This window comes from Lycorma delicatula, chromosome 1, assembly GCF_047948215.1.
Source record: "Lycorma delicatula isolate Av1 chromosome 1, ASM4794821v1, whole genome shotgun sequence".
NCBI lineage: Eukaryota > Metazoa > Arthropoda > Insecta > Hemiptera > Fulgoridae > Lycorma > Lycorma delicatula.
The window spans coordinates 190,948,122-190,959,504 of record NC_134455.1 but is presented as its reverse complement, the minus strand read 5'-3'; the positions used below and the strand labels follow the sequence as shown (position 1 = coordinate 190,959,504).

General features: G+C 39.5%; 1 protein-coding gene across 13 annotated transcripts in view; it reads left to right on the top strand.

Moving 5' to 3' along the window:
* Positions 1–11,383, top strand: part of LOC142326451 (ATP-binding cassette sub-family C member 5-like) — a 256,658-nt gene that overhangs the window by 169,722 nt on the left and 75,553 nt on the right. For all 13 annotated transcript variants that reach the window (XM_075369001.1, XM_075369080.1, XM_075369052.1 and 10 more), the window contains one exon: positions 10,982–11,131. In XM_075369001.1, the coding sequence (XP_075225116.1) occupies positions 10,982–11,131 (150 nt within the window). The remainder of the gene's footprint in view (positions 1–10,981; positions 11,132–11,383) is intronic.

Below are 11,383 nucleotides of genomic sequence, written 5' to 3'. Positions count from 1 at the left end.
ACTTGGGTTAACAAGTGGCAGCTGTCTTCTGTAGGAGTGATACTATTATCAGACACCCGGAACAGAGTGCCCACAGCCTCGTCACACCAAGGCGACCTCCAGACATTCAGGCACTTGGCCACAGGCCTGTCTGACCCAGCACCCTTTGATGTCTCCTTCCCTTACAAGACTCGTCTGCAGTATGTAGTTTAATTATGGGGGGGGATTGTCCCCAATCAGATGGCGGGTCCACCGGCCCTTCTGGCCTGTGTTCCACCATTCCTGCCATATGCACATAAGTTCCCTGGTAAAAGCCTTAAGTTGTTCCTTTTTCTCTTGGAGTGGTAACCTCCTACTTTCTGCCTGTTTCACTCTGAGAGCAATCAGTAAGTAAGTCATTGCCCCAGTCAGAACCTCCACTGCCTTGCGAGATATTGTCCAATAGGCAGACAATATCCACAGGCAACACTTCTGATATAGAGAGTCTAACCTTCCCTTGTATCTGCCATATCTTAACGTACTTGCCCAAATCTCCGCCCCATACAATAGTAAGGAGTGCATGACGCACTCCTCTAGCATGACGCTAGACAAAAGCCTCCTCCTCTGTGCTCGCTAGGTCTTCTGGTGTTACCTTCCTGGTTGGTCTGGTGGTGAATGCGTCTTCCCAAATCAGCTAATTTGGAAATCAAGAGTTCCAGCGTTCAAGTCTAGTAAAGTCAGTTATTTTTACACAGATTTGAATACTAGATCATGCATACTGGTGTTCTTTGGTGGCTGGGTTTCAATTAACCACACATCTCAGTAATGGTGGAACTGAAATTGTACCAGACTACAGTTCATTTATATTCATACATATCATCCTCCGAAGTATTATCTGAAAGGTAATTACCGGAGACTAAACAGGAAAAAGAAAGAAAAGGTCTTTCCCACGGGTCATTCTCTACCTCCTGTAATAGTCTCGCCAACAGGCTCTTTTTGATTCCTTCATAAGTTTTTGGAGTTCCCTCCGACACTTGTACCTATTAGCTAGTAACTGTAGCAGAGTTATAGTACACTCTCTGAGTCTCCCGTCTGGTCCTCAGACATTGTTTCCGCATTTCCACAATCGTCTCAGTCCACCAATAAAAGCGAAGCCTGGCCCCTCCTGGAGTGCATTCGGTGGAGGAGATCGTTGAAGGCCTCCACCAAATGGCGATCTTTCTCTTCCGCAGAGGTAACCTCAGTGACTTTATGGAAGTTAAGCCTCTTAGTGAATTCATGTGGATCAATTCTTCTCATGCTCCAGCCATGTGTCAGGGTCTGACCAGGTACACACAGTCTGTTGTCCTCCACGGTAATACATATTGCCTGGTGGTCACTTCTGGTAAAATCCTTCGATAGCCGCCAGTCACTTAGCCTCGCTGCAAGGTTGGGAGTGGCAAAAGTAACATCAATGGTCAATCCAAAAGTGCCTCTCCATAAGCTAAAGGTGTTACCCTTGTTAATACATACTAAGTCCAGGGAAACAGCCATCTCAGTCAACAATCTTCCCCTTGCATCCATTATGGTGGAGCCCCATGATGTCAACCATGAATTAAAATTGCCTGCAATCAGTGTGGGTTGTTGCGTAGTTGTCTCCAACAAATACAGCTAATATATCCTTAAACCATTCAGTGTTTACATTAGGTGACACATAGCAGCTATATACGTAGATTCCAGCAATCTTGGCCCTGGCAAAATCATACTCACTTTAAGGCTTGGGTATCAGTAACGGTGAGCGCACCCATATGGTCAATCTGCCATCCACCGACTGCACTCAATCCGCACCATCCTGGGTCAGATATGGTTTGGAGATGAGTGCTATATCAGCACTCATCTTCGATAAACTTCATGTCAAAATGTCTTGGGTAAGGTACCGAGTAATTTAAATTTAATTGGACCAGATTCATTTCTGAGTAGTCAAAGATCTCCCCCAATTTGCATTACTCCTTGTAGTTGCAAGACCCTTGGTGCACGCAGCGGCGCCAGTATGGTGCCCCTCAAGTCTTACATGTCAACACCTAGATCTCTTCTCACACTCAGCAGTCCAGTGGCCTTATTCACCACAGTTAAAACAGGTGTTTTCCCTGTTTATACCACTGAAATTTTCTGGCGAGGTGCACCAGTTCAAAGCACCTATAGCATTTTAAGGGGACCTCATCACAACCCCGTAGGGGGAAGACACCCACCTTGTGACATTACTGGTCGCCACACCACCCCCTTCGTTCCAAGTCCTGAGGGGTTTTACCAGAGGTCATCTTTAGACCCTCTTACTGATTACATCTCACAGTCATCAGCCAGGCCTCGGTTGGGATGCCATCTATGTAAATGTCTTGGCAGACACTTGCATTAGTAAAATACATATCAAATTTTGCCTTCACATAGGCTTCAAACAGACATCTTCACATCCAACCTAACATGATTCCCTCAAACTAACTGACCGAAACCGCGGAAGCACAAACCCTGCATCTAGTAAAGATTTTACAACACCATTCATGACTGTGAATGCCTCAGAAAATGAACGAGTTTAAAGTTAAATCTGTGCTACACTCATACCAATAGAATTATGTTTTATGGAACATAGATATTCAGACCTACACCCAATAAGTCAACCAATTGAGGTCACCTAACAATGGGAATGCAACTTCATTCTGGTCCGCGCAGGAACCAGGGACAAACCCTGCACCTCCACCTGGTCCCATCATGGTGTCTCATGTGGCATTACCAATTCATGTTCAGGACTGCCACCAGTGGAGGGAAGCCACGCTCCTGGTTGCACGGGCTACCATACCCTGGCAGTGCAGCTACCCTCGCCAGCGGGAGCCCCAAATCGAATCACAAACAATACCAATATAACCGTGGCACGATGCCAATGCGCCTACCTCCAACCAATCCAATGCCTAAGCCGGAACCCTAGCCACCCCGAATCCTACCACAATTGAGTACCTTGATTAAACTCTCACTGCAGACCTACATACCGCATGGATGTGAAGGAAACTAGCCACTCCTCGCAGATCATCCAGTTAATATGGAGATTCAGAAAGGAATGTATTCTCTCAAGTTCCCTAACAGCTCATGAACGTTCGATCTCGTATCAGGGACAGATGTGGAGGACATTGTCTACTGTATCATCAGTCCCACAATCTGGGCATTGACTCTAATCCACCAAAGGAAATCTAGCCAAACTCGCTCGAAAGGCACCATGCCCGAAGAGAAATTGTGTGATATACCAATTGGGGGAGACCCATCTAATCGACCTAAGTTAGACACTATAGGAAATATACCATGCATGTAGCGACCTGTGGGGATTCGTCCCATCTGACCTACCAAGACACATGGCCCCGGTCTTCAATCTCCTGCTTTTGTTTTGACATCAATAGGTTATTTACCTTGGAAATTTAGCCAAGATATCTATCCTTACGCTCATTAGATAATATATCTATTGGTCAGACTGCCTCCCGTGAGACTGTTCTGCTATCGCCTATAACAGCCAGCAAGAGGAGTCGCTGGGCCTGCAACAAAATGTCTGCACAATACATAAAAGCCATGCGATCAGCCCAGGCAGGCACAACATACAGGATAATAGCTTCGCTGACACCTTTGTAAAGGATATGCGTGGTACGGTACTTCAACCCCCAATCGGGATGAATTATTCTATGGATTCCATAGAAAGCATCAGCGGCCGTTTTTGCTATATACTGTAGATGTTCATTGAACCAAAAATTTTCATCAAGGATAACATCCAGGTATTTTTGAGTTGTAATGTACTGAATGGGGAGACCAGCCATCTGAACCCGGATTCATCGGGTAGCAGCCAATCGGCCCTTAAGCAACATCATTGTGGTTTTCTCTGGACTGAAAATCATCTTATGTTGGAGACTCCACAGTTGGAGTGTCTCACAAGCATGACCAGCTCGGCATTCTACCTCGTTATGCAAATCCTTTTCAATCAGTAGCAGTGCATCATCAGCATAAGTGATGACACGACAACCACATGGCAACCTTGAATGCAACATTAAATCAAATTCTATGATCTAAAGCAGGGGACTCAGAACAGTGCCCTGAGGGCATCCTTTAGTTAAGGTCTTACAAACCTTCGAGTTGCCGTCATGTAGGGAAATGGTCCAATGGCTGAAATAACTTGAGAGCACTTCTAGTTCATTTCATATACACTTATGATACTGCATCTGAAACAAAGCAGAGGACCACCATAAGTTGTTAAATGCCCCGGATGTGTCCAGAAAAATATCTAATACATATTTACATGGACTAGAAGAAGCTATATCCATCATCTTTAGTATGGCATCCTCAGTGCTCTTGCCTAGTCGGAAATCATACTGGTTGTCCATTAGCAAATGATCAGTGGCCAATCTAACATTAATACGCAAATATAGGACCTTCTCATTAACTTTGCCAATCACGGGCAAGAGTGTTAGTGGACGGTAAGAAGATCTAACAGTAGGATCTTTGTTGCCACCTTTGAAAAATAACACCAAGTCTCCACGCTTCCAACACGCCAGAAAGTGGCCGGCGAAGAGCAACCTATTATATATTCTAGTTAGAGGACCAAGGACTACTGGAAGCGCTCGGACAAGGAGCTACACTGTGATACAATCATATCTGAAGGCCTTGTGCCATGCCATACTACATATCACCTGGTACACTTCTACCTCAGTGATCTCAGAAGATTGTAAGTCAGTCTTGGAAATCGCGACCTCCCATCTGACACGCTGGTGGTATGAAATCTCACCCACCATAGTGTTATCTGGGAGCAAATCATTCAGCAAAATGTTAAGGACATGGTCTTTATCAATTACCACACCCTCAGGTTGACAAGGCTGACAAGAGGACATCTTTTCTGCGCTTATGTCCAAGGGCTCTACACACAACGCCCCAAGGGTGTCTACTTCCTTGCTCCTGAATGAAGAAGCACCAGGAATTATGCTTGGAGAACCTAATGCTATAAAAGTACCTAACCCTCGCTCTGCGGTAATCTGCAGTTAGCGCCGCATGCCAGTCGGGATCACCCTCTCATTGCGCAGCCCTTCTGAGTCGGTTCACAGACTTCTTCATTGCTGTCAGATTCTGAGACCACCAACCAGATATACGTTCTCAACCAGTGCCTCTAGAAATGGCGGCTTCAGCCGCCCCATCACCACCGCAGAAGTGAAATTTTCTGCCAGGACATCTAATGGTAGGCTGTCAAGGTCTCGAGAAAAAATCTTCAGTCTGGACTCCAACAAAGAGCAGAATTTCCACCCTCCTATGCAGGAAGTGCCCCTGGTAAACAGGAAAGTGTTCCTCATGGCCTCGCACAGCTCATCCTCTGTTTCAAATAGTATCAACCGATAATCGCTAGAACAGTCGTCGACCACAGACCAGTCAAGTACCCTGCCAGGGATGTCGCTACCAATGGTGATGTCAATATTTATACCTGAAAAGACCCTTCGTCTGTTAATTGTACCGATGTAAGTGGCCAACTGGTCTGCAACATTAAAGACCTCAAAAATGTACTGCACGATGAAACTGTCAATTAGGCCACTGCCGTGATCACTGATCCCACTGTGTCAGAAAAGTGACTTCACATTAACATCGGCACCAATAAGGTTGGACCATTACCTACAATACGAAGGATCCTATCCCATCTCACTAGGTGTTCCTCAGTGGGATCCCTGTATTGGAAATATGAACTAACAACTGTAAGGAGAACTCAATAGTATCCACCCGGCAAGATACTATTCCTATCTTTACTCTTCCTTTACGCACAATGTCAGCAGCTGCAGGGAGCTGGCATGTGGCAATCTTGTTCTTCCCAAAGCCCTCCCTGATGGAGATGGCAGCACCATTCATACTGGGTAGCTCTACCATAAGTCTAAGCCCCCCGGAGTACATCCTCAGAGTCAATATCTTTCTCAAGATCATGTATATGTAATGTTGCCATCTTAGTTATTGATGTGACATTATCAACTTTGAGGGCAGATGACACCGCCCATTTAAAGTTGCCAACCGCGTCCTTTTCTTCTGTAACCTGTATCACCATGGCATTTCCACTCTTGTGGATAGAGAGAATTTCCTTAGCACTAGGTACTGCAACATCAGTTTTGTGTGTCCTCAGCAAATCTGCATATGAAGTGGTCATGGTTGTCTTAATGATTAGCGTCTCTGTTCTATGATCCAGAGCTACAGGTTCCTCGAGCTTCCATGCAGTGGGGAATCCACCAGCAGCAGGCGCAAGTAAATAATATGTCTCACCGGTCCTTCTATCCTTGTACTCAAGGATTTTCGTCACATAAGTGGTGGTGTTTACTCTATATCTTGACCTGCATCATCCCAAGGCATCCACCGCTGTTTTTCCTCACTTTGTCAACCACTTAGATGAGTGTCTGTGTCAGTTCCCCGTCGTTGCCTGAATCTGTTAACGCAATGTGAAATTTGTTTTTCACCAGTACCACTTCTCCCTCAACATCACCCACTAGTCTGGCTTCCAGGTGGCCGTAAGGACATACCTGGCTGCCATCCCAGAACCCCTCAGGAGCCAGGACACCTGTGGGTGTCTAGCCACCAGACTGTGTCAAGTAGGTGCCCTGCAGTCGCCTTATGTAGATCCACCACTGCCATTGTGTCTGCAGTGCCACCTCTTCGGTCAGGTATGTTGACCACTGTACTGTGAAAAGCCTTTTTAGGCCAAGGCTTCTTTATAAAGTTAAGAAGTTGCTGTGGTGGTACCCCATATCTAGGTCGTCTACAATGGGGTATCCAGTCATCACAATTGTCTCAGCAGTCTGTCTTCTGTCAGTCACATGGGCAGATTTTTCATACACTTTCCTTAACTCCTTAATCATAGTAGACAGTTCTCCTTCTATCTCTTTAATTGCTCATTTTACATTTTTGTGCATATGTCTTCCCAAGTCAGTCACTAGGTGCTCTAGCTTCGTGACATACTCCTCTAGGCCATAAGGCAAATCTTCTTCTTCGGTAGAAGACCTGTGATACCGTCTCAATCTCTTGGCAGATTTTCTGTGTTCCATCCTGTGTTTCTGGACCACCAGGGGACGTCCCTCCACCAGTGATTCCCCAGTAAGCATATTAACTGCAATCTGTACAGACGTACTCGCGCCAGACTGAGAGGGCACAACCTCCATAACATTGCCTCTTTCATTGCTGTGATCCCTCCTTGCTATCACTGCTTTTCTTCGATTTTCTTCCATATTATAGAGAATATGAAGTAAATTTCTCCAAATTCGTTATGTCCACCTTCTTCTGAATTAAATAATACCCCACAAGATACTTTGTGGCTGGCAAGGGGGGTGGTGGTAAGGAAAATATATCCCCCAAATCCAGGGTCGGATTTTGGGGGAGAGGGGGTAAAAGGGGGATTGGTGGAGATTCCAAAGGGTTAAGTCAGAGAGGAAAGAGTCAGGAGAAAAAGGAATAGGAGATATTCCCCGAGTTTGTCATGTATTAAGACTTAGAAAATTTTACTAAGACTCAGCGAGCTAATGATGTAGTACTTCTAATGTCAGTCTTCTGTTGAGAAAAACAATTCAGCAGCCTGTTAGTTCTTGTAAAACACTAAAACTATAAAATATAGCCCTTATTACAAGAGTAAATAAGGTTGACACCACATAATATAAAATAAAAAATAAATCCGTAATCCAAAAATCACAATTCACTAATAAACATTTCTACAATAATTATCCCAACAATCTCTATCAGTCCAGTCCAAAAATTTACCGAAAATACCAGTCCAAACTCAAGAAAACACAGAGAAGCACAAACCGCGTTCGTACAGAGCGAAATCCACAACTCAACTCATATAACTATTAATTTTGACAAAATTATTTTTATGTTAACAGAAGGATTTGTGTCGGTACTTGAATAAATGAGGTGTACTTTGACATGCCAACACCTATTAATATTATTGATTATTTTTCTAGTTCCCTTAAATAGTTATAATCTATAAGTTTGTATAACCGACTCGTATCTTTTTAACTTTGATTTGTGGATATTGTTAAAATGTTTAATAATTCTCTTCGCTGACTCATGATTGTAATAATGGAAATAATAGTGCACATTATTTTTAAATGAAAAGTACAGTTATATAAAAGAAAAAGAAAAAAAGAACTATGTTTTAAAATTATATCATCAAGTAAGGGAAAATTGGAATGAAATATCTACGTAACACTTTCCATCCTGGAATGGTATCAATATGATTAAAATCTAGTTTAAATAACTGTTAAGATAATAAGTAGAACGACTAATATATTGTATTCAATTGTATTAGTTAGATTTTTCAGTATTACTAAATGCTTGTGTTAGTTTGTTTCTTAAAAGTGTAGCAATTTTTTTTTAAATATTTAAATCTGTATGCATATTGTACTTTAGTTGAAAAGCATGTGTGATTTCAGTCAAATTTTTCTTTACTGAAAATCAAATTACATTTCAGAAATTAAATTAAATTTCATCCGGAGGTCCTTGGTTCAAATCCCGGTCAGGCACAGCATTTTTCATATGCTAAATTTCCATATCCCACGCGCAAGCTTCAAGCTTATGTGGTGATATCATCAAGCAAAAAAAAAAAAAAAATTGAAATTACTTATATAAAGATATAAACTATAAAATGCTGAACAATGAGGTCGTTGAACAATATTTACATTTGCACTATATGTATATATATAATTTTTGTCTATGTTATAAAGTTAAATTCTTTGGGAAGATTTTGTTTTTCTAGTATTCCTGAATATGACCATTAATAAATTTATGGTGTTCAGTCCATTTAACACTTAAATAAGTATTAGTTAGGTATTAACTATTAAATAAGATACTACATAAGTATTAAGTAAGGTAAAGGTAAAAAGGTATTAAATAAAGTATTTAGATCAGTAATAAGGTGTTACATAAGTATTAAATAAGGTTTCTGGCCGTGTTTGTTATACATAATCTAACTGTGATGCAGTATTTTTTTAGTTATAGATTAAATTTTTTTATCACATTTTGACTGTATAAAAACTTGCAGGGAATTCATGTACATTCCCTATTTGATTAAATGAATATTTATGCTTATTAGGCAGTTCAATAATGAGATTAGAAGTATACAATTTTTATTTTAAATCTGAAAGAAGCTTTAAAAATGTGGATATTTAATGTCTCTGAGATAGACCTCTTTCCAGTTCATAAATATATTGCACCAATTAGCCTTGAAAGAAAATATTGCAGTTTTGTTGCTGCATCTGTTGCCTTATGAAAAATTAAAATTTTTCTGCTACTGTTAGTTTTTTAGATCGAGCATCTATCACAAACTGTAGAACAGATTCATCAGCTTCAGATTAGTAAGGTCAGGGAAATATTTTAACACAGCTTTACTTAACAAAATTAAGTTTCTATTCCTATGCCATCTGCAAATATCAGCCTCACATATTCTTAATACCCACTCTGAAGCTCTCTTTTTATTATTTTCAGCACATAAAACTACTTTATGATTCATTGCTGCATCTTAATGTGATCCCTTTGAAGATTTTGTACTTTTAATCGTCACAAATAACTTGTATGTTAATGTAGATTGCAAAAGTATTTTATTTTCCTTTTGTAAAACTTTTGAGGGTGTATATATGTCATCACTAGTTTATCTATTATACGATTTTAAAGATCCCTGTTAGTTTAGTCAATCACTTAGTAACAGATTTTTTTACTTTTCATCACTTACAAAATGATTACCACTTAAACTTTATTTAGATTAGGAAAAAAGTGAAAACAACTAAGCATCAGGTCGGTATGGATGCACAAATACTTACCAGGAAAATTTTTGTGCCAGTGGCTCAGTTTATTGTAGCAGAGCGACTGTTTTTATTCATTCGCCTGTTTTCTTTAAATGGGTGTGAGATCCATCTACCACAAACTATTTTATATTAATGATGTCTACTGACAGTTTAAGTGGCCTTGAAAGAAATTAGCTAAGTAGTAGCTTACTAATTGATAATAAATGTATATGTTTATGGATATAGTTTTTGATTTTTTACCTCAGTTCTTTAGCCGTATAGAGAGGATCATCCAGAATACTCTTAGTTTTGAAGATTCAGTCTTCATTTATTAAACATGAAATGATTTTCTTACACTAAATTCATTTATTTTATTTCCACATTATACTTCCCTTATTTTCTTATAAATTTATACTGTTCTTGCATTTGGACCTGGATTAAACTTTAAATTTAATTTTTGATGAATATATTTTTTCCAGTATATTTTAAACAATCAGGAAAACTGTTATAATGTATTAAAAATCATGTAAATTTGTTTAGACTGAGATAATGTGATAAGCTGCTTTCTTTATTACCAGTAAGAAGTATCTTCACTCAAGCAACTGCTACGCACAATATTTTGTACTTTCTAGATGTGAATTATGTATAAAATGTTTTATGTTAAAATTGATCACTTCATTTATATGAAACAGAACTAACAAGAAGTATCAAATTTTCTTTTTCTACTGTTTTTATTTTATTATACTATTTAATTATACAGATATCCTGATTGTGGAATATTTTCGTGTATAGAAAGCTAAAAAAGTGTTTTATTAAATGTTGATATGATGAATTGAAGGAGTATCATTTTCCATCTGATATTTACCAAGTATAATGTTTTTATTGTGATTTTTTATTTCATCAGTAAATATGTTTTGCCTAACAACAACAAATGCTATTTCTTATTAATAAGGCAAAACATATTAAAAATACAGCTGCCAAATGTTATGATGGAAATTTCCTTTAATGCTTAGATGTGTATGTTATGTGGATCCCATGATCATATTTTAGATTTGGATATTGGTTGTTCATGCTTCCAGTTGAGGAATAATAGTATGTTTTAGTAAAGTTATTAAAGTATATCTGCAAGAATTTTTTTTAAAAGGAAAATTAATTTAAATGTGTACTTGTATTTCACCTCATCCTTTTATATATATATATATATATATCAGTTATTTCTTTCCTTTCAGTTATTACAGAGCAATAAGCTGTTGTTCATTGAATAATGATATTAATGAACTGCCTGGAGGAGATGACACTGAGATCGGAGAACGTGGTATCAATATATCTGGTGGACAGAAACAACGTGTTTCATTGGCCCGGGCCCTTTATGCTGACAGGTACTTACTTATATGATGAAAGATTTATGTAGTTTTGGTCAGTTGAATGAATGTATATTGTTTTATGTTTACTATGTTTATATTGTTGTCTGCCTATTGATTGTCATATATATCTATATTTACTCATCTACAAGGGTTGAAGATTGTAAAGATCATATAGTCTGTTTGTAAATGTAATGCCTGTGTAGACCTTATGTTATTTTAGTAGTTGTGATTTTTTTTAAATTTTAACTAATTGCTCATGTATTGAGT